The sequence below is a fragment of the Hyposmocoma kahamanoa genome, unplaced genomic scaffold, assembly GCF_003589595.1.
Source record: "Hyposmocoma kahamanoa isolate Upper Pololo Valley unplaced genomic scaffold, ASM358959v1 102, whole genome shotgun sequence".
Classification (NCBI taxonomy): domain Eukaryota; kingdom Metazoa; phylum Arthropoda; class Insecta; order Lepidoptera; family Cosmopterigidae; genus Hyposmocoma; species Hyposmocoma kahamanoa.
Window position 1 is genome coordinate 868,628 of NW_020653337.1, and position 27,207 is coordinate 895,834.

General features: G+C 35.2%; 3 protein-coding genes across 3 annotated transcripts in view; 1 reads left to right on the plus strand and 2 right to left on the minus strand.

Annotated features, from left to right (window-relative positions):
* LOC113232514 (laminin subunit alpha-1-like) overlaps positions 1-27,207 on the plus strand; it is a 232,049-nt gene that overhangs the window by 71,271 nt on the left and 133,571 nt on the right. The window contains exon 4 of the mRNA XM_026467268.1: positions 22,083-22,343. Within this exon, the coding sequence (XP_026323053.1) occupies positions 22,083-22,343 (261 nt within the window). The remainder of the gene's footprint in view (positions 1-22,082; positions 22,344-27,207) is intronic.
* LOC113234472 lies at positions 7,395-10,475 on the minus strand. The gene is made up of 2 exons (XM_026469802.1): positions 10,214-10,475; positions 7,395-8,697 (listed from the first exon to the last, which is right to left on the minus strand). Exons 1-2 carry the CDS (start codon positions 10,429-10,431, stop codon positions 8,538-8,540), a joined length of 378 nt encoding a protein of 125 aa, XP_026325587.1. The 5' UTR covers positions 10,432-10,475; the 3' UTR covers positions 7,395-8,537.
* LOC113234481 lies at positions 13,722-17,374 on the minus strand. The gene is made up of 2 exons (XM_026469814.1): positions 17,039-17,374; positions 13,722-14,823 (listed from the first exon to the last, which is right to left on the minus strand). Exons 1-2 carry the CDS (start codon positions 17,242-17,244, stop codon positions 14,664-14,666), a joined length of 366 nt encoding a protein of 121 aa, XP_026325599.1. The 5' UTR covers positions 17,245-17,374; the 3' UTR covers positions 13,722-14,663.

The window sequence follows — 27,207 nt, forward strand, 5'->3', positions numbered from 1 at the left end:
TGGCGCTTATTGTACAAATTTTTATGAATACTGTCGACTATACTTTTATTTTCTTCAGATTTAGCGCCATCTACCCATATTAGCAAGCGTTAATTTGTAAATTAGTTTATGACACACAATGCCATCCATTCACATGCAAATTTGTCTATACAAGGAAAAGAAACTGACTATTTATATTTCGTCTTAACGATGACTCAATTTATATCAGATAGGCTATTGATCAGCGCACTCTAGAATTTTTAAGTGTTACAATCTGTAGGGGAGAGTTTACATAGGGACATTGAAAATTTTATTATTAATTCAGAAACCATTTTTGTATGCATACAATAATCTAAATTGTGCATTTTTTTACATTTTGTCGTGATATAGTATGTCAATGACACCTGTTATTTAGGTATGAAACTGAAAATACACGGTATCATTATCGTCCGCCATTATTGCGACGAAATCGATATGTTACGATAACTTGATTACATGAATTTATCTGCGCGAATAATAACTAGAAACAGAAAATTCTGCTTAATTTTATTCTTGACATCACTAGCTAGTGCCGTCTTTAACACGCTTGCAGGTAATTACACATCAGGACCTTTTCCACTGTACTATATATTTTTTATTCTTCTCTATATCTGGCAACCAAACAATTACACGCACTATTGTCACAAGTTGAGTGGCAAGTGATGGATACATATATAGGGGTATATCTGGGGGCCTACTATGAGCTCTTAAAGCAGTCCTATTTAAGCCTGTAAGTTGGATTGCCTGTCAAATTCGTACTATGACCTCCCCATTCGAAATTCGTTCACCTTTTCTTTCATAGCAAAATCGTATCATGACGTGCCATTTTCCATGCAAACGGCGGTCTCATCTGTAAAAATAAGCATTTCAAAAAAGTTACTCCGTGACTAACTTTTTTTAGATATTATTACATTTTTAAGAAATTTCGTTCAAGTTGTATTATATTTTTAGTTTCTTATTTATTTGTTATCTATAAAAGCTATAAAGCCAATTGTCAATAAATAAATACTACTAATCTATAGAGCGTTTTTCAAAGATTTTAGTTCGAGCTCCAATCTTTAAATTATTGTTGATAAATTATTGGCATAAATGTTATTGCAAATTTTTAAATGGAATTTTTATCATTTTAATACTTTTATTTACCGAAAATCGTAAAATAACTTCTAAATTGTGCCAAATTTGACTTTAATGCATGAATACAAGATACGTTCCAATTATGTTATCAAATTACAAACTCACCTTATTCATTTCAATGATAATGACTAGACATGACGTCATGTAATTTTGTCGTACGACAAATTGTAAAGTATGATTGAAAAGTTGCCGATATTACAAAACAACGTGGTAAGTAATCAATAATAAAATAAATAAAAAAATATAATTATTCTCATTTTGCACATAATCAGTTAATGGTGCTTGGACGCTCCCAGGATAGTACATCTGTCTATTTCTATCATATGATTTAGTATGTAGTTCCATCTCGCTCTTGTTAGATGTCAGCTAGCCAGCCAGAAAGAATAATTAACGTTTAAAAAGTAAAACTCATCATCCTGGCATGCCACTCCCGTTCAACTTTGTGTAGGACCTTAATACGAATTTAAGCAATTCAGTTTTACCACGTCAAGTGAATTGCTTGGAACTTGGCTGGCTGGTTATAAGCTCATAGTAGGCCCCCTGAACTTGTTTTTTGCAATGTAGCCCAAGTGGAGACCGGTTGTTTCTTAATTTATTTACAATAACTCCATGCACTAACAGTGTTTGAAAAATAGATAGATTAAAAGAAACCAAAAAAGTGAATTAGAAATACGGAAACAAAATTACACTACAAATTACTGTTACACATATCCCTTACAAGTTTATTAAGAAAGCGGCAGATATATGTATATCTAAACCATATTTGTGTTGAAAAAACGAGCGATTCGTTCCGTGTACCGTTTAGGCTCTCGAATTTCTCTCAGAGAAAAGTTTAAGGAGAGTGGTATTATGACTGTGGCATCATAGTACATTTATTCAAATATTTTGTATGCCCGTAAAAATATAGGTACATAATTTCGTTAAGAAAGAAGATATCCATAATATTAACCTTAGATCTAAGTCCAAACTCACGGTACACGATTTCGTTTAACGAAATTAAACAACTCATTTATGGGGAAATGTATACATTTTTACAATAAGATTCCGGAGCATATATTAGATTACCATTTCCTAAGTTTAAAACTTACATTAAAAATATTTGAATCGAAAAGTCCTATTACAAAATTGAAGACTACGTGAGTTTAGATTCCATACAAATATGATTCAAAATGTGTTCTACAGCATTTAAGCTTATTTGAAAAGACCAATCCCTAGAGTTTCTTGCTCGTTCTTCTCAGGGAGGTCAGCGTAGTGAACGAGCAGTAGCTTAAAAAATTACGTTTTCAAGTGTAAAAATTTTTACCCATGTAATAAATGATTATTCGATTTGATTTGTTTATTTATTCATAGAAAACCAACAGCTTTAAACATTTAATAAAAAGATGGAAAGAAACATAAAGCCAATTACTGGTTTCCACCGACAGCTTCAGACAAATCAAACAAGAGCATTTAACAAACGAACGATAAATAGTATTTGTTAACAACATGCACTTACATAAAAGTAATAACAAGCCATTAAAATTCAATAAAATAAAATAGAATGTCCATGAGTTTACGCTTTATTGCATCAACATTAAAATTAAATATATCAACATGCAGGTCATGATTGCTACGCACTAACATGAAGTATACTATCCAACTTTAGTTATTATTTGACTAAGATAAACGTTCATTTCATTGTAAAACATTCCTTCCCTTTTTATTTGTTATCAAATAAATGTACGATGATGAGCAATCAGAGCATTGACCAATGATAATTCCCTTCGAGCAGGGGCGTGTTGTGATACTTACAGTGTGTGTAGATGCCAGACTCAAACACGAGGTGATGTTGCTGGTGCAAACAACGAGTGCCTTGTCAACTCCGCTGTATTGTCAATTTCACCACAAGTTTTTTACAATTGAATTTTGAAACGTCTAAACCGATGATTCCCAAAGTGTCCACTTGTACCTACAAGGGGCTCATGTTAGTGTAAAAAAGGAGGTGCATAAAAAGTTAATAGGGGTTCACGAGAGTGAATTCGTCGTGAAAGTCGTGACCACAATTTTAGCTTTCCGTAAATGGATTAATCCACATTGCACAGATAGTATCTATGTACTGTCATAATTCAGTTAGATAAATGAATAAAATTGAACATGATGAGTTTCTTATTATATAGTTCTCACTCTGCAGTTCAACTTATCAAAGTAAATTTGTTAGCTGTCAAAAACTTAAAGAAATTGTAAAAAATTCTCAATCAGGAAGTCTAAGTTGAACTAAAATAATTGGCACGTGGTCTTCTAAGCAAAAAGTTTGGGAACCTCTGGTAGGACACAACCGACAATTCCAGACAAAAAGAAAGACCGAAACAAATACGGGTAGTGCTTAATAAAGCTTTTTATACAAATCGAAAAATATTATAATTTTTTAAGATCTCAAATTATAGAGTTATACTCATGCCAGCTATATGCATTGTATGTAGCAGTTTACACAATGTATGTCTGTAAACTGAGAAAATTCCTAATAACATGACCAAAGTGACCGATGGACGTGCTTACACATGTCTGTTATGTGTGCATTAAATGATAGTTCACTGTCACCCAATAGTCAAATAAGATTAAGGAACGTGATCTATAGACACTCTGTCTACTCACGCCCAGGTATACTTACGATTATCTGCTAATGTCAGAGGCTGTGCTAGTTTTCACAACACCAGTGAGTCATCGTGAAATAAAAACTGTGCCGGTTCAAGTATGCAACCTTGACTAACCCCTGAAGCAGTATTATCAAAAATATTAGTTTTATAGAGTATTATAGACCATGTTGCCCATATTGTTTCCCGTCAGTAACTTGTAAAAAACTTACCAGTGGAGAAGCCAATGACACATTTTTGCTAGAGGAATGTCTTTGTCAATCCTGTCGAAAGCTTTTTTAAAATCAAATCTCTAGTAAGTAATTTATTAAGTTTATATTATTCACTAGTGCTTAACAGACTTTTCCAAAGTCTTGCTGACATTCCCGTAAGGTGTACGTGGATTTACCTACTAATCGTAGTATTTGGTACTTACTCGAATCATTGCCTGAAAGCAGTGATATGCGATGTTTTCATGTCAGTAGGTTATGGTCATTGTGTTAAGTAACAGATTAAATATATAGGTAAAGGTCCCGCAGCTGAGTAGTCACGCAATGCTAGCCTGACCGCCGCAGCTCCAGTACACTGCGCACTCTCTGCACTCAGATACGGCATGTTGACGTAAAATATCGATTTTAAATAATCTGTAAAAGTATTGACAGTGTTTGGACCAGTAAAAGATTTATCATTATAAATAAATTGATTACAGTTTTGATGACAAGTTGTGTCAAGAAATTGCCACTTAAACTTAACTGTTTTTTTTGCTGAGATGTTAACGTGTCGTGTTGTGGCGGCATGTTCCTATGATTACGTAATTTCTTATTTACGCTTTGTGGTTTTTAGCCGCAATACCTCTCGTCGAAATGGCGAAGAAAAACATTGTCATGAAACCTGCACATCCAAGATTTGGAATTGGAAACCCTATAAAGTCTAAGGCTATGACGATACGTGCCCAGAAGTGGCATGAAAAACGGGACGGCGATGATGATCAGCGAGCTTTAACTAGTGATAATCCTTTAAAGAATAAGCATGAAACTATTAAAACAGTAAAGTACTTAATTAATGTTTTTTCTTTAAACTGACTGAGGCTTTGGATTAAGAGTATATTTTCCATTATATCTATTTAGTTTTGGCACAGAACAGCGCAATCGCGATAAGTTGATGGATGGACGTTATCTATCACAACTTATCTTGCCGTTTGGTGTTCTTATCAGGGTACTACACTACAAAAGAACTGAATCCTGCGTTTGTTTAAGGAGCTATATCTATTGTAGTTGGACACCATTCTTGCAAATTTATGTATCATGTCGTCGATTATAAAATTGCAAGTACTTTTTGTTTCTACTATGTATAGTCCTCCTTATCAATTTCGATAACAGCGACAAATGCCCGATCACAAACCGAGCAATAAAGTTGACCAGCGGAGTTGAAAGTATATGTCTCTCTTTACTCATTTGGCGTTTTTCAGTTAAATGTTGCGATTCGTGTTTGTTCGAATGTTTTTACATTTTTATGAATAGTAGGCCGCCAAGACAACCTATGTGAAGCGAGCCCCTCCCAACCTGATAGATCAATAGCGCAAGCGTGTAGATGTCTCTTGAGCACATCCTTATAGCGAATATGTTGACCACCATGCTTCCGTTTGCTTTCCGCCATCTCCGAGTAGAATACAACTTTTGGCAAACAACTGTGTAGTCAACAGCTCGCTTAGTTTTACACTTTGGAATCTTTTAAAACAACGTATTTAAATGCTTTTTATTGTAGACCCTGTGTGCCCAACGGTTTGCATTGTGGGCGGATGACGCCTGGGCGTGGATTCCCGGTATAGCCAATTTGGGAAATGAATTTTCTAAACTGGTTCTGGTCTGGGTGCTCTGGGTAATGCCTCAGAGTGAATTCCGTTGTTTTGGTACTCACAGTACAGGGAATTCCCAAGTTTGAGACCAGGCAATTGCTGTGGTTGTCTGGCACATAGTACGTAAGAACTATTATAAAACGACAAAAGTTAGGGTACATTATTCGGCTTTATTGCTAGATAGCAATCTCTTCGAAGCAACTTTGGGAGCGACAGGATAAATTTATAAAAGAAAATTATATGGTTTTAATTATAATGCTGAGTGTACTGTCCAATTCACATTATACTTCGCGAATGACGTAATGGTGACCGGTGTTGAAATGTTTGATGGTTGCGGCCCAATCGATATCGCGTACCTTAGTGATTTCGTAATTTTTTTATCATATTTATTTGCAGTAATCTTAACGCACACGAACACTTCTTTATGTTTTTGTTTTGTTATGCCCTTGTTGCCACTATCAAAAAGACATAGAAGTGTTAAAGATTAGCGAAGAAAAACGAATTAGGTATAATTTATAATTATTACGCGGGTAGAACAACTTTATATACAAGAGCTACCACCGCCAAATGGGCAAAAAGTGGCGGCATGCACCTATGAATTAGATTCACAACTTACGTACTTATTCCATATATTGTGTAACAACACCAATCGCTAACGGTGCATATCGAAAAAAAGTCGCAGCCCTAGGAAACCTTTCCAGAATCAGAATAGGCATATATTTACATGAACTTCGAGGAGGTAACATACACATAGAGTGGATAATACCTCCCTCTGAAATCCTAGAATTATTGTATTGTATTTCGTTCTATTATATTACTGACGTGTAATAGTGATTACTTTACTATGGTGGTGGAATGGGTTGATGATTATGATGAAAACTTTATGTTTACAAGTTCTGACCTGATAACATTGACTGTTGTGTGCATTGACTTACTAAGTCAATAGTTGTGTGGGAATAATGTAGATTACCGATAGTGGCCTAGAAGCACGTAAAGTCTTGTTTGTCATAAATGTTTTATCTCGTAGATCATTGAGATGAACTTCTGGGAAGCGGTTTTCGTTTGATAAAATGGATACTAGAGTTGTTTGTTTTTATTGTGTCCTGAGTTCGCACGGCTGCAAACAAGAGGAGGGTAGAGGGGAGATTAGAGTAATTAAATTTATATTTATGAATTATTTTCCAGGTATGTAAGGCACTTTTCCGATTAGCCTGCTTCCTTTTAAGTGCAAACTGTCACTCCGGCACTGGAAATCAATGCTCGTTGAGGAGGATATAAGGTTAAAATTTCGAAGACAGTATAGTCCTTATTTTGTTTTATTCCGGTTTATTTCGTATAAATTTAGTTTTAATAAAAGTGGAAGTAAATTAATTTGCTACTTCTCGAAGTCCGTTTGTAATTTAGTTTTATATCTTTCATATCCTTTTGTTTTTTAATATTGTGTCAATTGGTTTTATTGTTTCGTTTTTTTAAATTTTGTTTCATATTAATTAATTTTGTTTTAATTGCTTAAATTTCTTTTATTTTATTTCATTGTGTTATGCACGTTGAGGAAATAACAACTGTAAAGTTGATTACATACGTTATAGAATAACGGTACAGCTAATTGTACAATTAACCACATAATAAACAAATTACTGCCCTGTCTATCCTTGCATTAGGCAGGTCACAATCTAAAACACATTGATATTACAATCAATTTTGCTTGCATTTGCTCATGAGGTGAATCGGCTGTTTGCAAATAAATAAAATAACTGTAGAAATAATATGAAAAGTCATTTAATATACAATAATAAATAATAAAATTGTTACATGACATTTTATCATCTTTTGTTTATAATTGTGTTACTGTAAACAATACAAGACAATAAAAATTAACGCTAGACGAATAAGTGATAAATATCATAAGTGATAATTTATAAAAGAAAATAATTAAATCAACATTACAACGATTAATCTTCAAATATTCAGTCTTAAGACAATTTTACATTTCCTTGACACATCCATCGATATAACAAGCTGTTATATCTTTTAGTAAGAAAGAAAAGATTTATGGATGGAAAAACTTTATATTAGCACAACTTAATGGAGACACATGAACTGGCCGGAGATGCTTTAATCTGATGATTAAGAAAAAGTGCAGTAGAGGCTATGTTGTTTTATTGTCAAACCTAATTATATTTAAGTATTTTATAATAATGCTTATTTCTTTTGAAGATCTTACGCAGCAGATTAGATATTTAGTACGTCCAATGATGTACGAACTGAGTGTAGGATCTACTCTCATTTACAATATTGTGTTGTAGTTCTCGACTATCTTTGTTAGTGTAATTTGTATAAAAATAACAAAAGTTGATCAATAATTTAATTATCAGTCCCAATCAAACGATATAGAAAAGTTTGTAGGGAAAGTTATCAATTTAGGACAGAATTCGTATTGATTAAAATTTATGGATAATCAATGAGAATTTTTTTTTAATTACGAGTGCTTAGGCTAAGCGCACACTTTTGTGTTGCAAATACACCGCCGTATGTAAACTTTGCCCATTGTAAGGATCTAATAATGTTTTTTGTGAGATTTTTTAATACGAAACGTGAGTGTCTCATTATTTTACAGTTTTTGTTTAATAAGCATCAAAATTTGCCGCGGATTTGTGTCGCAGTGCGCGCTTGTGCACCTTTCGGCATAGCAGTAAAATGAAGCACCGGCTTCGTCTCTAGTACTGGCAAAGTGTTCACGTTTCATCCATGAATACACAACGTGTACGACTGAGTATAAGAAACTATTTACATTAAATCACTAAACCCTTAACTGTATCACAAAAAGGACCGAAACTTACATCTAAAGTCGCACGGCAGTTTGTGAGGCAAGCTCCACACGATGCACTTTTGATCCATTTTCATTTTTAACCAAGAGGTAATCACAGTAAGGAGCTCGCCAAATTTGGAACATCTTTCCCTAGGATACCTACGCTGACAGCCAGCCCTATGACGGCTCCCACGAGTACTCCCACAGTTATAGCTAGCACGCGCTGAGCGCGTGGCCACTTTGAGCACACGCAGTATTGCTCGCGAATAACGCTGTAAAGAAAATTAATATATTTTGTACTTGTTTTAATAGTAGTTTATGTTACATAATGTCTAATTACATACACTGCTTTATCTATATACATCTTAGAATAATAACGCATAGAAACCTAGTCCGCACACGCTAAGTGAGGCAAATTGAAGCACTCCCAATGGGCCTACACGAGCGGGCGGGCCTTCAGCGCTCAAGGTCGACTTGCACCGCGAACAGCTCCAGAATTTTAGCTAAAAATGACGAAATGGGCGGTAAATGAGTGTAAAAATACGTTAGACAAACATAAAATAGATACTAACATCACATTCCACAAGGAAGTGACGCGTTTCAACTTGTATTTTTATATAAATATTCACTAAAACCGAAAATTAACCTACTACTAAAACTAGCCTACATGAATTTGATTTTTGCCTCACTTGTGACAGTTTCTTTGATAAGAAACTATCATTCTATGCGTTATTATTATAAGTGTACCATATTATAAGTTCTCTATGATGTGTTCAGGAACCGCATGTTACTACTGGCGAAATGGCGGCAAATAAAAACTTTTCTCAAGCATGTCACGCAACCGTAGTTTTTCTTAACTCATAGACAAACTAGAATCGGCCCCAACTATCATATCGTTCGATATCAAGTAACGTGTGAAATTGTCAAAATTGTTTGCCATTGACATTTCATTTCGAATAAAACTTCATCTCGACTGATATTAGAATTGAGGTCCAATCAAATTGTTTTGTTTTTTAGAGGTGTTCGAAATTTGAATGTAATAATAACATCGAATTCGATGTTAATAAGAAGCAATAATAATATTTTCACAGATAAGAAATTTGTTCTAACAAAACAGTTTACCTTTATGCTGGTCCTAATGTGTTTTGAACACATTGTAGAAGGTTTGTGTTATGTGTGTAGATAAACGTAATTTTTGTTGTTCTGGTCACTAATTGTAGCGTTTTGCGAACGCGCTGTTTTCAACAACATGTACATGTACTAATGTATTAAATTTGACATAATTTAAGTTAAGACGCCAACCTTTGACTGTTTATTACAGTGGTCGTTATAGATTGTATTGTTACTGGAGCCGTGAACGGCTGCGAATGACTCATTGTGTACGTGAAAATCATCATGATATATTAGTTGCCAAGTGATGTATGCCTTATATACCTTTTATATACCACCTTATCATGAGTTTCTATGGAGTGTAATAATAGATTTACATGTATTATAATATTTTAAAACGATTTTCGATTCCGACTAAGTCAAAGTTTTTTTTATATTAACAAAATGAACTTTTTCTAAATTCAAGCAAGAAATTAAATGACTAATTATTATTAATCGAATTTACTTTGTGAATACGAAAAAGCGCGCCATTTCTGTTTAGTCAAAAATCAAACCTTTTATAAATCTCATCCTAATTGCTTTCGTTAAATTGCTATTTATTTGACTAAAACCATTGATTTCAAACGATTCCATCAAGACTGACAAATGTTACGAGGTAAAAATAATATACATAGTTACCTGGTTGGAGGTTCCGTTCGTACTATATTAGCATTAACACTGTTCATGCTTCCGGTAAATCCATTATTCACATATACGTAATTTTTGTTTCGACTTGGCACTGTGGACATCGTCCGCTTTTCCATTGCCACCTGTGGAGTCTGGTTGGAGGGCCCACCGGACTGCCTTCGAGATGTATGTAGTACATGTACCTTGACTTCATTAAGTTCTGAAGACATCGTATTATTATAACTAACAAAAAAAAAACAACTGCACTTGAAAATGGGCCAAGTTTTCAATTTTTATATTAGATTTTTTTCTATTTGGCGAAACTTCGCCGGTTTTTAAGCGGCATTACTGAACCGTGTCTCGTTTCTGGCTGAACTGAATAGAAACTGATAACATTTCGATAAGAGATAAAGGTAGATAATAAAGTAGCAAATCTAAATGCGGTGAAATTAAGTACTTGGTCAACGTTGTCTTTAACGCCTTATATGCAATGTAATTGTTTCGAGATAAGAATGGATTTTTCAATCCTATTTTTCTGTCTTGTCTTATAATAATGGGCTAGTGTAATTTTTTTATTACGGTTTTGTTACAAAACCTAGATTTGAAATATTAAGTACATGTCTAAATATATAGCACAAGTATTTGTTAGACTCACTTTGAGTTTCAAAAAGACAGCGCCAATAAACGAACCTGATTGTCGCAGAAATCTAAAGTAGATTTCATAAAACAAAGTATTTGTAATCAAATACGTTTGCTTTTCTCTCCCTCTCAAATTTAAAAGCAATGTTAACCTTTTTTCTTATACAACTAAGTCTCCAGTTTTCTTACGATTTGCTCGAAATATCTTCTGTTCTATGTTTGCCTTCCAGTTTTTCTTGGATTTGGTTTTTAATAAAGCCATCACTATGAATAAGATCGCACTTAATAAATACTTCCTCTTCCATATTCAACTATTTTCGAGATATTTCTCCTTTCATTCACTCTAGTTAGTATCTCCTGACTAGTGCCTTTCTCTAAAATATTCATAATCTATTTCTAGTATAGACAATATCGATCAGCATTGCTATAATTTTTACTCATAGGACTTTACTGTTTGTTAGTGTTGCATTTGTTTGTACTTATTTTGACTCTACTGTGAGAGCTCCACTCAGGGCGGGAAACAAACGCAAGCCAGATATACAAACACCACAAATCCCGACAGATCTGGGATCTGTGGTGTTTGTATTCACATTGGTGACAGAACACTTATTGAAGTGTTCCGTTTTTATTGTTATTCCATTAAAAATGCAGGTGTTCAAGCTGAATGTTACTTACTCATTGCTATAAAAGCGCGCCTCAAAAGCCGCTTTGTATCACATGGCGCTGATCACATTAACCCGTGCACTCTTGCGACGATGTCCGGAGTTTCAGAGTAAGAAGTTTCAATGTTGATCACATATTTCAACGGTAAATTTGTGAGAAGTCTAGTTGCAGGTAGCCTTCTCGGTAGGAAAAAGAGCAGTTAGATCATTGACTTACAATTATATGGACGTCGGGTCCGCGCTAAAAAGTGTCCGAACTTATAGGGCGTTAAAATCGTATACAGAGCGTCATTCACGCTCTAGTCTTCGTTTGTTCGACTGACAGCGAAGCAAGCAAAATTAGACAGTACTGCGATGACATTACAATTTAAATTCAACGTTTTAGATTTGTCATATTCTTTGACATGTCACTACGTTTAAATAGGTTGACTTGGGACATTTTTTTCGTGGTTTTTGTATTAGACCCGTCGTCCATTTATTTGTAAGTCAATGATTTTAACAGAGTAATCGTCCACAGGTATTTATTTGCATAATGACTGTTTCGATCGGGATAATTTTCTTGAATTCTAGATTGCTTTCCTCCATATGTACTAATGTGTACAAAATCCGTGGTGGTGACTCATTAAGCTTTTACAGGTTATAAATAAAAGTCACAAGGTGCTAGGTTGCAACTGTACGCGGGATGGCTCATAAGGTCAACGTTGGTCACCTTCGAAAATTAATTTGCCTGTCTGGCCGTATGAGAACTGGCATTATCGTGGTGCAAGATGATACGGCGTTTACGGTTATTTTTACGGAGTTTGTCAATAACTTCCGGCAAAGAACTGGTCGTATACCAATCACTATTCACGGTACAACGATTCAACGAGTAGCCACGTGTCCAGTTTCATTAAAAAAAGAAGCAATCATCCGCTTACAGGCACTTTGCACGCGCGCTACTTTGGTTAATTTCGGCTTATCTCGGAAGACCCATACGCTCGATTGCTGCTTTGTTTTGGGACCGTAACTATAAATCCATGTTTCGTCACCTATTACTAAGTCCCACACCAAATTTGACGCCCCTTCGTTGAATCTGGTAAGCATGGCATTACACCAAGTGACGCGATCCGTTTATTGAGCCTCAGTCAAATTGTGTGGGATCCACCGAGAGCACAGCTTTTTCACACCCAAATGTTTGTGTTTGTGTAGTATTGATTGCATTTGACTCATGTCTATGCCAAAAGATGTCAGAATCTCATGGTATGTCACATATCTGTCTGTTTTGATTATACGGCGCACAGCATCGATGTTTTTGTTGTTCACAGCAGTGAACGGGCGACCATCACGAAATTCGTCACTGTGATTGACACGACCGCGTTTGAATTCTGCAAACCACCTATAAATAGTCGTCTTGCATGGTGCTTCATCGCCAAAAGCAGTTTGTAGCCGAGCGAAGCTCCGCTGAGCTGTTACATTGCACACAAGTTGTGGAAAATCATACTACGAATATTTTCACTAGTTAAATCCATGGTGATGTAGACAACCAATTTCTAAAATAACGCCACAGTGTAAAAAACAAGTGACAGTCAGATGAAACAAACTGTATTCTATAACCAAGGAGTTCCATTTTCAAAAATTGTAATTACTTTTTAAATATTGTTTATGTAAGTGGCCAGTTCCGGAAACTTAGTTAGTGCGCCCTATGTTTACAAATGTATATGTACAAAGAGCAACCCCCTAGAGTTTCTTGCTCATTCTTCTCAGGGGAAGCAAATGAGCAGTAGAGTTTAATCAGTATGACGATTTCAATGTTATAATTTAATATCTATCTATGAAATAAAGATTATTTGACTTTTACTTTGACATTGTCACTTTTCGATACTGTAAATAAAGCCCTTTGTGAATTGTGTAAGGTAAAATGTTCAATGGGAAATTTTGACAGTTTGAGATTGTATACGTCTTATAAATAAAAAATTCAGTCAATCTTTTCAGTTTTGTGCAATAAGGAGACTTCCTTGCCTGTTTATTCAAAGTAAAATAAACAAAAAATATGTGAAAATAAATTTAATATGTAATCATAAATATTTATTTAATCATAATTAACTTAATTAACATTTTATTATATATTTTTTTTAATTACTTTACTAAGACTATGTACATTATATTTAACAGTATACAAATATATACTCGTAGGTGATAATTCCCCCATGATAATAAATAATCGAATCACCATTAAAGCGATTGATCTTCGAATATTCAGTCTTAACATAATTGTTCATGTATCCTTAACACTATCATCCAAATAGCAGTCATAATTTTTAAAAAGTACAAACATTCATGGATGGGAGAGCTTTCTTTTAGCACAACTAAATTAAATAATTAAACTAAGATTAAGTAACGTGCAGTTAGAGTAGGTGGTGTCATTCGTATTGAACGTTTTCTTTTTTTTTAAATATAAATTACTATAACAATGGCGACGGGTCGATGTTTTCATTTCATTCAGCAAGTCCATTGACGGCCGAACGGAGGCTTGGCGACCTGCAGGGCAGGTCTGTGTTGTTCAGAAACCGTCTTTGACTAATATTCTGCATTTCTCGACTACCTTTGTTAGTGTAATTTTTAGAGAAATAACAAAAGTTAATCAATTATTGAATTCCCAATTATGATATTGCGGACAACTTTGTAGTGTAAGTTATCAATTTAGGACCGAATTCGTATTGATTAAAATTTGTTAATTATCAATAACAAAGAGAAACTTATAATATTTTTTAAATTACGATTAGGCACTTAGGCTAAGTGCACACTGCCGTGCTGCGAAAATTTCGCTCTTTATTAAAAGCTCACTTACCTATGTAAATTTTCATGTTTCTTTATGAGATTTTTTAATATGAATGATAAGTATCTTATTAGCTAGTTTTTTTTTAGTTTTGTGACGTCATACCAAGTCGTACCCCTGAGCGTTCTATTTCAGGACGTTCAAGAAGATGAAGCAAGGCCCTATTACTAGACCCTAGTAGTAGTAAAGGGTTTACGTTGTGTACTTGAGAGCACAACGAAATCCACTAACTATAGGGTATAATTTTTTAAACCCTTAATTGTACTACGAAAAGTACGAAAGTTATATTTAAAGCCGGACGGTAGTTTGTAGACCAAGTTGACATACTTCCGTTTTATTGAAGAGGTTATTTGAAAAAGCCGACTTTGTTCCCATTTTCTGTTCCTAGGAGAATTACACTGACAATGAGCCCGATGACAGTCCCCACGAGTGCACCTACTGCTATAGCTAGCACGCGCTGCCCGACAGGCCATTTTGAACACACGCAGTATTGTTCACGAACTACGCTGTAAAGAAAATAAATACATGTACTCATATAAAAAATTTCGTTGCAGGAAAATCTTGTCAGGGCGCGTTTCCATTATGTCGTAACGTTTTATTTATCGTTAGACGACTGTCGCGTCTAGCCTGCTCCCATATCACGACTATCTGTCGTGACTGTGTCGTGGACATTTATTTTATCGTTCAACGACTATCGTGTCTAGCTGTCCCCACTAGTCACGTCAATTCATCGGTTCACGGCAGCCTTGTCGTTAGCACGACAGAATCGTTTGAAGCTGCGATTATCTGTCGTCACATTTTTTTCGTGACGTTTTATTTATTGTCGGACGACTGTTTGTCACGACAGTCTGTTGTCGTGTCGTTCTATGTGTGAACAACTTCATTTTAACATATAAGCCACGATAGTTTAAACTGCACGACTATCTGTCATCACGACATAATGGGAACGCACGCTTAGATTGCTAACATGACAACAGCTCTGCAAGCGCAGTTATTTCAACTACTTTTAACATGGGTCCTATGCGTGAATGTAACTAAAAGAACTGTGTGCTGGTCTGTACTTGTGTTCGCGACTATAAAACCAGCTTGTCATTATTGATTGTGGTAATTATTATTGGAAAATACTTTTTATTTTACCTAATGATATTCATCGAGTCAATTCAAAATAACACCTGGTCACATTTCAGTGCAAAGGCGAATTATCGCTATAGGCTCGCGTCATTGTCTACGTTGTTTACAGAGATTAGATATTGCTATCGGTATCAATATATTAATTTCACGAAACGACCGGCGTTCTACTATCAGATATTGATTTATACAAATTAAACAACCTTTAATAACCATATTTGCAGGCTTTCATTTTTTTACTGCTGCGGTAAACTTTTTTATATGTATCAAAATTGTTAAGGATGTTAATCAGTTTGTAGGTTAGGTAGGTAGGTTTGTAGATCAGGCGTGGATATATATTATATATTTATAATTTTAATGTATGTAACCTACTTAAGAAGCTGTTGTAATTAATAGATTTTTCAAGAGATTCTTAGATAACACAGGTAGCTTATCTTTGTTAGCTTATCGTTATGTTTAGAAGACTTGCATTATCCTCTCTAGTTAACGTTTATTTCAGAGTCATGTCATTTTCTTAATAAAGGATCAACATTATTGTGTATGACATTTTTATGTATTTGTGTAACCCATTTCCAAATACATAATACAAGTTTGGCAAATAAAGTTGGGCAAAACTTTCGGTTTTCATAAATTGAATGAATGAAAAAAGGAATGAAATATTCTTTGCTCTATATTCTATATAACAGAACTGTAATGTACAAATCACGCATTAAGTTATTGTTCAACGGGCGGCTTGATTGCTAAGTCTCAATTTCTTCCAGGCAACCTTAGGATAGAAATTTAAGAGCTGGAAAGGGCTGGAATATATGTGTATACATCGGATAATAATATTGTCGGAGTCGTGAGCGATCCACCACAGGATAGGTTCCCAAAGACAGGAAATGCCCACACGGCAGATCAAGGCCTCCTAACTCCTAACTGCCTTCCTGGCCGAACGGTTACCATGTCGGACTGCCCGGCAGAGGTCTCAGGTTCGATTCCCGAGCTGGGAGAAATATTTGTATGGCCCACATTTATTTTTCTTGTGAGTTTGGGTGAAATTTGTGGTTGTCTGTATGTGTATGTCTATGGCACCCGCGGAACAGGGTTTCCCCAGTGTGGGCGTTATTATTATTATTAAAAAAAAGTGTCGATGGAGAGACGAGCTAGACGCGCACCTAAAAGGCTGAATCTCAGTGAAGCAAAACAGAGAGGTGTGGAGAAAGGGGAGGGAGGCCTTTGCCCAGCAGTGGAACAGTTTAGGCTTTAAAAAATATTAAAAATAAGATTCTAAATACTCGATTCGAAATTAGTGCGACGAAATTTTCTTCCATGACTTTTTACAAACAAACTTTTAAGGTTTTGTTGTACTATCTGACACTTTTTAAATCTGTATATGGTAGTAAGGTAATAAAATCACACGTGCAAGAGTTATCACAGTTTAGAGGAATCTATTTCAATACTTTTGCACGAAAGTAAAATTATAGGAATTATTAGGTCATGGAACAAACGTTGTTAATTAGTAATGTAGTCCAGGACGGTTGTTAATATTTTAAAAATAACTCTGTATATTCCATCACGATTCCATAGGTGGTAACAGATACTTATAGTTACCTAGTCGGAGGGTCAGTTCTTATATTTGTATTAACACTGTTCAGGCTTCCGGTATACGCACTGTTTACATAGACATAATCGTTGCTTCTGCTTGAGGTTTCGGGTATTGGCCGTTTTGCCATTTCCGTGTCCATGGACCCACCGGGGTGCCTCGGAGATTTGTGTAACATATCCACATTCACATCATTAAGTACTGAGTCCGTCATTTTGTTAAAAGTTACAAAAATAAAATATTGCACTTTAAAACGGGTCAAGTTTGCAGTGTTTTACTATTTTTTATATTTGGCGAAATATTCGCCGGTTTTTTAATCACATCACTAGATTGTATCGTGGTTCTGGCCGAACTGAAATAAACTGCTAACATTATGATAAGAGATAAAGTTAGATAATAAAGTAGCAAATCTGTATGCGGCCAAATTAAGAACTTGGCCAATGTGGCAATCCCCCGCACGTCGCAACCCTTTCCCTCGTCTTCTACAACGTCATCAATAAAATGTACGTTTCTTAATTTTAGCCACGTTTTATTTAACGTAATTGCGTTGAGATAAGAATGGACTCATCCATCTTTTTTTATCGTGAAGTAAAAAAATCACTAAAGTTTAACTTTGAGGGCAAATATATTTAAAATAAAGGCGTCAATTGATTAACTGCTTCCGTGGCAGAATGGTTCATGCTGATCTGCTACGCAGACGTTCGAGTCCTGAGCAGGGTGAAATATTTCTATGACCTATATTTATTTCTCTCGTGAGTTTGGGTGTAATTTGTGGTTGTTTAATGTGTGTATCCATGACACCCGCGTCACACACAGAGCTATGAGTGTATGCGTTATTTATTTACGTCATTGGGAGGAAACTTACTAACGCATATTTTACTCCCTATGGAATCTTTTCAAATGCCAACACTAGTGTAAAAACCGACCTCAAAAGTTCGTAGAATTACATCTATTTGCCAAGTTTTATTGAAATCGGTTATCGGAAAGTCCTCGAAACCGGATTCATCCCCCAGTTTTTACACCCTCTGAGGTGGAATATTTTCTTCAAATTTAAATGGAATCGATACAAAGGTACCCTCTTTCCAACAAAAAAGAATCATCGAAATCAGTTCACGAATGATGATGATAAGTTATCGCGTAACACATGTACATACAAAAAAATACTGTAACATTGAGAACCTCCTCCGTTTTTTGAAGTTTTGCTTTCTCTCTCTCTCCCTTTCTCTTTTTTTCTTAAGAGCTAATTTAATCTTTTTCTTTGACCTCCACGTACGACTTAGTTCCCATTTTTTCTCATTTGTTCTTACATGATTGTTGATGAAGCTGTCATATCGTATAATATCGCTCATCACACTTCTTCTTCGACTATTACCTAGATGTGTCTACCTTTATTCTTGCTAGTACCTCCGCACTGGTGCTTTTCTCTAAAGCCCTTAAAATATTTATAATCTATTTTGAGCATAAACAATATGAATCATCGTCGCTACAATGTTATCTATAGGTTTTAACTGTCTGATAGTGCTGAATATGTTTTATACGTACATTAAATGGAAGACCTATTTCCATTTCATTACATTGTTCCGAATGTAGTCTAGACATTGATTTTGCTCTGGAATTATTAATAACTACTTTTTTGGCTTTTTTTAATACTTTTTGTTTTTTTTTTCAATTTTTCATTATATAAAGACCTGGTTATTTGGAAAGCTTGGTTTGAGATATGAGTATTTAGAAAGAGTTCGTCCAGGAAAGTACTGACACCTTACCTATTTCTGCTGCCAAGCAGTAATGTGATCATTACTGCGTTTTGGTTTTATGGGGTGAGGGTGTAAGTGAAATTACAGGCACTGGGACTTGTCAACTTATGTCTCAGGATGACGGACACAGTGGCAGTGCCCCTCAGGTCTTTGTGATTTCAAGCTCTAAGTGGCACCGCAATTGTTACGGACATGTGTGTCGCTTATCATCAGGAGCACGACCTGTTCGTCCCGTCACTAGAATTATAATAAGATAGTTTAACCTGTACAGTTACCGTCTACAATTTTGTTGTAATTTATAAGGTTATTCGAAAATTGTCCATGCCATGTGCATTAAAACTATTTTAGAAAAACATGGAAACCAAAGCAAATGGAAATTAATTAGACTGATTTCTTAGACAACAGACGCTTCCAACGTCTCACTCATAGTCCACTCACTCAGGCGATCGATCCCCGTTAAACGGCGTGCGCGAAAGGCGACTGAAAAAGTATGTTGCACTTCTACGAAACCTGTCCAAAGGTTGGGCATTTTTATTTCACTTCCACCGCTTGAATTTTAGTCCATGTGCTCCATTCCCGAAAGATCCCGGATCCATGGCGTCGTTACTCACGAACCACGTAACAAGCAGTCCCACGAGGGTATTATTCTCATTAAATTTTAATTTAACCAAACCAAATGGGCAATTAAACCTTACTCCTTCACCTTAAACTAAGATATGTTACTTCTGAACCACGCAGAAGTAACACATCTTCATATTATTTCTATATAAATTCAAAGGCATAGGATGAAGCTTCTTTCGTGAAGTAATCCTGTGTTTTTTTAAACATTGTTGTGACAACAAGCGTCGTCACGAGACAATGGCGGCGCTACAAAAACGCGCTGCGCCTGCGCTCATTAGTTACGCCTTACATGGCGCTGATCGCATCGACCGTGCTCCCATGCCACGGTTAAGGGCCAGTGGCGAACGTGTGAATATCTTCTTCAGGTTATTCAAGGGAACTTCAGGTACTGTATATGTGTCCCCAACGTGTCAAGTTTCAATCTATATATGTGTCAAGGTTCAATCTTAGGTCCATTTCTATTTTTAGTTTATATTGATGACTTACCTCACAGATGCCCCTTGGAAGATTATAGCTCACGAGATTTTTTGCTGATGATATTTTCGCCTTGTTTAAAGTTAAAATGCGCCAATATGTCTATGACGACATGAACAATGCCATGCAATCGAACCTCATAGTTACGGTTGTATTTTTAAGCATAACTTTAGACTCACATTGTAAGAAAGAATTTCGCCAAAAAAATAATCATGTGATTATTATTTAGCAGCAATAGTGCTTCTTGAGTAAGAGTTAACCAGATAAGGTTTTTATTTCTGCCACCAATCAGTAATGTGAACATTACTGCGTTCCGGTCGTGAAAGGTAAAGCTATTCGTGAAATTACAGGCACAAGGGACTTGTCACCTTTATCTCTCTCTCTTAATGTAGAGTACATCACAGAGAGAGGTTTTAAGTTTGTAAGTACGAAATTAGTCGAGTAAATAAATGCATAATAAACATATTATACATAATTTGTTTCATGTAGTTACTATCATTTTTTGACTTTATCGTTTGGGGTATGAAGAACGTGGCCATTATTTTTTCCCTTAGAGCGGGAGGTTTATAAATTCATCATTGTTTTATTTTAAAACACATGTTTATGATACCTACGAAATGTTTAATGATAAAAAAAATTGTGTAATCATCAAACATTGAAAACAATAACTAATCTTGTGTAGCCTGGCGCTCGATGACTGATTGGCTGGCTTTATACATATGTTATTCGCTTTCGCGCCATTTTTTATTATTTATTGTTACGTGTGTGTTTTGGGGATAGCGGAACACGAAGCCTAATAGCGGGACGTATGGTCACGTTAGATATGAAGAGTATGATGTTATTTCCTAAAATCGCATTTTAGTGTAGCTCGCTTTGCGTGTCAAGTAAAGTCGATTTTATTTTATAATTTCGACTTGTCCTTAAAACAACACGCCCATACCCGACGTTCCGTCTGTGACCGCTATTTGATTGGCTCCTGTATCCATTATTCAGATCTTCGTCCACTTGCTTAAATCAATGTTTTCTTTATTTACTCACTCTTTAATAGGCATCACAATCTATTGGGTCATTGCCGCCAGGTGTAAAAGTAATTTAAACATAAAAAAAAAATATTTTTTTTTGGAAAAATAACCGCCCAGTTTTTAAAAAAATTGCTTCGAGTTTACGTCAAAAAAAAATGCATATTTTTTGTTAGCTTGGCATTTTTGTAGAGCATTTCAGTTTCATTCTCAGTAGAGCCTCCGAAAGGGTCGGTCTTAAAATGAACGTGGATAAGACGAAGTTGTCGAATAAGGCCAACTCTCATGAATGTCGGAAACTCTACACTCGAAGTTGTTGACGATTATGTATACCTAGGACAAATGATCCAGTTAGGTAGGTCCAACTTCGAGAAAGAGGTACACTTACAAAACAAAGTAAAATTATATTTAAAAATCCGTGGCTAATGGTTAGACCGACCGCCACTCAAGCAGAGGCCGTGGTCTCGCACCTTGGGAGTATTTCGGAATTTATGTGCAAAAACTAATTTTGTAACAAAATCACATAACATGTGACAACACAAATTAGTTCCGTCACACACGGCTAGATGGCATTGGCATCGAAATAGCAAATTCTGCATCGCGGTGTTAAGATTTTCCCTCGCGGAATGACCACTGTCGGTGGTATGAACATAATGTGAAGAGCCTACTACATACCTCGTACAATACGCATCTAGAAGTTGTCTAGGGGGAGTAGTTTACTATTGTACGTTATACTGTTCTATTGTAATACTTGTTGTACCGACTGTGTCAAGCAATAAACTTGTGCTATACGGAAGAAAGCTTGGTTTCCTCTGTCATCCGTACTACGCTTTACTACAATTTGAAATTTACCATGAGCTTTTCGGTGAAGGAATACATCGTAATGAAGGAAGGAAGTTCACAACCCCCACATTGGGCCAACGTAGCGGACTATGGCCTGAACCCTCGCTAGACAGGAAACCTGTACCCAGCAGTGAGACGTATAAATGGGTTGATGATGATCACGAAATTAAAATTCACCTGAGCGACTTTTATGTTTTCGTGATTTACCTGATTGCTTTTCAATATTGATAGTTATCATATCAGTCATTGGTATTTTTAACAGTGTAGGTTTTTTAAAATATTCGCTCCGGACGTGATTCAAATTTCTATCTCTTGAATGACAACAACATTGTCTATTACAGAAAATGGACCTCCTACACGTCATAATAAAATCAGGACCTTCTCCGCGCCCACTCGCTTGGTCGCTAGAGGTGTCACCGACAGAGTCCGGCGAAGACTGGCGGTTGATACGAGCCTATGGGGATAGAGAGCACTGCAAGCGGCTTTGGGACTTACGGCCAGAGAGACGACGACGGAAAGCTAGAGCGGTGAAGAGGAGAGGGGTGGAAAAAGCCACGTGCTCTACACAGTTTGTTTCTCCACGACCTTTGGAGAACGGTGAGGTAAGATTGTGGAAAAATTACTAAAATCTGTTTTTATAATGTTTTGATGATTTGCCGGTTTTTTAACTACACAATTAAGATTAAATATTTAACATAGATCTTCTACGGTTACAGCACAGTTGTAGATAGGTACTTCACCAATGCAAGGGTCAGTGGAGAGGAAATCCAGTCTTGTCGAGAGTCTATGGTTAGCAGTTTCGATATGACACTCAAGGCAGTCTCCGATTGGGGTGATGCCAATCTTCAGAATTTAATACTACCAAAACTCAGGCGTGTATATTCTCCACAAAACGAAGTCCCTTTGAGCTGACTCCGACTTTTCGTGATGTATCCATACCGATAGCTGACCTTCTTCAGCTACTTGGAATGAACCTGTCGTCCAATTTGAACTTCGGCAGATCTACAGCCAAAAATGCAGAAATGCAAAAATGCTCCTTCCCCTTTCCATCATCGAGGGACCAGACGTAGACCTGGGTACCACCCCTATGTTGTGGATATTCCAAAGATTCGCACGAAGCGTTACGTTTCTACTTTTATATGACGAACGGCTATGGAGAGGAATACCCTGCCTGCAGACTTGTCCCTGAACGTTATAACTTGGACCTTTTCAAGGCGAGAGTGAATAGGTGCGTGCTCCATCGTCGACCTCATCGTCACTTTCCATCAGGTGAGATGGAAGTCAAATGCGCACTTTCATTTCATAAAAAAAGCACAGGAAAAGGTCTACTCAATAAAAGCATGGGATTTTTTAAAAATTACAACACGTTTTTACACACTGGACCATAGGTACATGTGCAATCGTAAAATGGTCGGGGGCGGCATTTGATTTGTTTGAATTAAAAAAAAATCACTATAAACAATAATTAAAACAACTTTGTATTCACTACGTATTGTGACACTATAATTTCTACTTTAGCAAGTATGTAATAGGTACTATCAATAATCAACTTAATGTTTATAAAAATGACGTTCTTAATTTATATCTTGTATGAATAGGAATTTTTTTAAGTAAATGGACTTCCTCTTGATCACTACCTGGCCTTGGAGCAAAGATAGAGTCTGGCGTCAGACAAATTCATCAGAGACGGCGGAGGCGCGGCACACATGTGCTAGACTGTACCAATAGACATAGGGACCGTAGCATTTTTAGAACAGATAAGAATATTTAGTACTATTATGTACGTGTTTATGTTAAAACAATAACACGCCCAGACGTACAAGGGTGAGTAATCGATGCGTTAAGAAAATGATTACCTTTATCCAATAAGAGATAAGATTGTTTGTTGTGTCAGCGATGCAATTAAATGAGTCATCTAACCAGGTATTGCAATGGCACAACAGTCAACGTTTGAGTAGGTGTAGTAGATAAATAGATAGCAAAAAAAATTGCGTCATCTAAAAGCCTTGGTTTTGAAACTTTCTTTACACATTCGCAATTACAAGTATTTATACTACAAGTAATTGTAGAATAAACAGAAAACATTTATTGCAATGCCATAACACAGAAACACATAGAAAGAGAGAATAAAAAAAAGAAATAAATATTTAAAATTCCAAATAATCAAGTTAATTATATGTTAGTCCTGTGTTAATAAATCGAAACTAGTACTGGTATTAAGGATTACCTGAGAGTAAATACCTCCTTCTGAAATCCACGAAATTATTAAAAGTTTGGATCTTGACTGAAAATTTGTGCTGGGAACGCATTGCTTTTTCCAGAATATGCTAAAGTTACCGCCGTTGGCACCGCACATAGTATATTTAATTATACTTAGTGCCGTTCTTTATGTATATAATCTGTGTTGCGTGATGTGGTTTTTTAATTGTTTATTTCTGTCTTAAATTTGAACGTTTTGATTTTTTTCTGTCTTGTTTCTTTTTCTTGTGTGGTGTCGTTTGTAATAGCGAATCATTTGTAATTTTATTTCCTTCTAAAATTATAAGTAAAAAAATCTAAATAAGAAAGTTACATTTTTACTTATAATTTACTAAACTTTTCTTCTGAATGCTCTACCGGTATAAAGTAATTCCTAATTATACATTAAAAATATGGAATAAAATGTCATACAGGTATTTCAGACAGGTATATTATTCACTCTACATGCAATACTTCTTTTAAAGAAGGATGGCGAAATCTGACCCAAAATCAACGAAGTGCCGTTCATGGACTTTGCTTGTATAATTTTACGTTTTCGTTTATGCCTAGTTATTAATATATTTTTGTATATTTTTAGAAGTCGGGAATAAAGAAATTGTAAAACAATGTATTTTGGAATAAATGCAAGAACATAACGCAATTGATTCAGATCGACCATAGACTAGATAACGTTCTTGTACGTACATGTCATTTTAAGCATAATTTAATGTTTACCTACCAGAAGTATTAGTTATTTTATAGTACACATAAAACATTAAACCTATAAAATACCTAATGAAATAATTAATTAAACAATAATATCATAAAATTAAAAATACATAGCAAAGGAACGTTTTGACAAGAGGCCCCTTGCCAATGTCAATGTCACTTTAAGATTGAGAATAGTGTGATCATTTGGGCAAATTTAATTTTTATTCATTTACATTGCGACAGAACATGTTAACGTTGTATTAAATGTGGTAGTTTGACAGATTTAGGAATATTCAACAACTTCTTTATTATTTTTAGGAACAAACTGAAAACTTGTTGTTATCTGCTACTACGAACAAACATCTGTAGCGAAATACAGGATAATGTTATAAACATAACCTATAATAATAATAATAATAATAATTCATTTATTTGTGGAAACACAGGTTATGTAGAAACTGACATGTACAAAATACGTATAGTTTCACTGTGTCCGGCCAAACAGATGGCATACAAATATTGAATACATTCACTCACGTGCACTTCGACAGACTAAACCAGGTGTAACATGTTTCGTTTTTCAATAATATTACATGAGCGTGCACACATGGATTTAATAAGTCGCTCAGAATTAAAAAAAAAGTCGATTTTAATGGTAATTAGTCGTCAAAATAATATAGTAACATGAATAACGTCAATAATAAGACAATGAATTTAGGGATTTATCATTTAAAAATTCAAACATGGTATAGTACATTTTAGTAGTCAGTAACTTGTTTAATTGTTTTTTAAATAGCATAAGATTTTTCTCAGGTCTTAGTGCTTCCGGTAAATAATTGTAAATATTTGGCGCCATTACAAAAATACGTTTCTGCATGAAGGTAGTTTTACAGGCTTTCAAACGAAGTAGGTCATATCGTCTTGGCTTCAGAGTTTGTTTGAACAAGTGTGAGTGCATTCGGACATAGACGGCAGTTTCGTAGATATAAAGTGAAGGAACAGTCAGTAGTCGAAGATCTTTAAAATATGGTTTGCAGCTATCTGTTCTCTTCAATCGACATATTGCTCTGACGCATCTTTTTTGTGCCTTAAGAACTGAGTTCACATTAGTTGCGTTGTCCCAGAATATTATACCCTATCTTAATAAGGACGCAACATAACCATGGTATGCTTGAAGGACCGAGTATCTGTCTACAACTTTGTTAAGCATATATAATGTATGTGCATAAGTGTTGTGTTTAGTGCCAATACTCTCTAATTGTGCTTTCCAGTTAATTTTGTCATCAATCTGTATACCTAGGAACTTTGTTATATTTGTGTCTCCGATGTCTGTCCCTTTGTACTCTAGGTTTATCTTAGTAGCTATTTTTCTCAACCTAAAATTCATGAGTCTTATTTTTTCTAAATTGATTTTTAAATTATTATCTTCAAGCCATTCTATTAATGAATTTAAACTTGTATTTATTTCGTTTTCTTTAATATATGTCATTGTACAATCATCCGCATAGAGCACCATTGAGTGATGGGAAGCTTTAGGCATGTCATTAATATATATTAGAAAGAGCAATGGTCCTAAAATACTACCTTGCGGTACGCCATATAGTGGTACTTTAGTATCAGAGTTATATTCCATTTCCTTTCTTGTTTGAATGTTCATTCTACTAATTTTGGTCAACTGAGTCCTTCCTTTTAAATATGATTTTATCATTTTATGTATATTACCTCTTATACCATATGAATAAAGTTTGTCAAGTAAAATGTCATGGTCTACGTAGTCAAAAGCTTTTGTCATATCCATATATATAGCAAGTGCCGTAAACCGTTATCCATTCTTGCATGTATTTTCTCTAAGAAGTCATAAATCGCCAAATTAATTGAACTGTTTTTTCTAAAACCTTTTTGTTCTTTACAAAAAATTTCATTTGTCTCAAAGTAACCATATAATATGTCATAAATAATTTTCTCAAACACTTTAGAAAAAACTGGCAGTAATGCTACAGGTCTATATGATTCCATGCGTATTTTATTACCTTTTTGTACATGGGTTTTATAACCGTTATTTTCAAATCTTCTGGAAATGAACCCTCTACAATGCACATATTGTTTATGTCACTTAGGATAGGAGAAATCACATCAGCTACATATTTTAGTGCCCTCGTGCATACGTCATCATACCCTGTACTATTTGTATTTTTTAAATTGCGTATAACGTTAAATGTACCCTGAGGGACTGTAGGTTTCATAAAAAAAAGGCTTAAATGTAGAATAATTACATGTATTTTTACTCTTTACTTTTGAATACGGTTGTACTTCTTCTATAAAGTAGTTATTAATTTTTTGTGTTATTATTTTAGGATCTGTTACCAATTTGTCGTTGATTTTTAGACCTGATATAGAATTTTGGGGTATTTTTGGTTTACTATTATTTATTATTTTCCACGTAGCTTTGCATTTGTTTGTAGCTCTGGAAATATTAGGGGTTAAAGTATGAAATTGCCGTTTTATTGCAATAGGTTC

Coding starts and splice junctions, on each gene's coding strand:
- LOC113234472 (XM_026469802.1), bottom strand. CDS start 10,431: ATGTCTTCAGAACTTAATGAAGTCAAGGTACATGTACTACATACATCT. Junction 8,698..10,213: donor CGAACGGAACCTCCAACCAG/GTAACTATGTAT, acceptor TTTTCTTTACAG/CGTTATTCGCGAGCAATACT.
- LOC113234481 (XM_026469814.1), bottom strand. CDS start 17,244: ATGACGGACTCAGTACTTAATGATGTGAATGTGGATATGTTACACAAA. Junction 14,824..17,038: donor AGAACTGACCCTCCGACTAG/GTAACTATAAGT, acceptor TTTTCTTTACAG/CGTAGTTCGTGAACAATACT.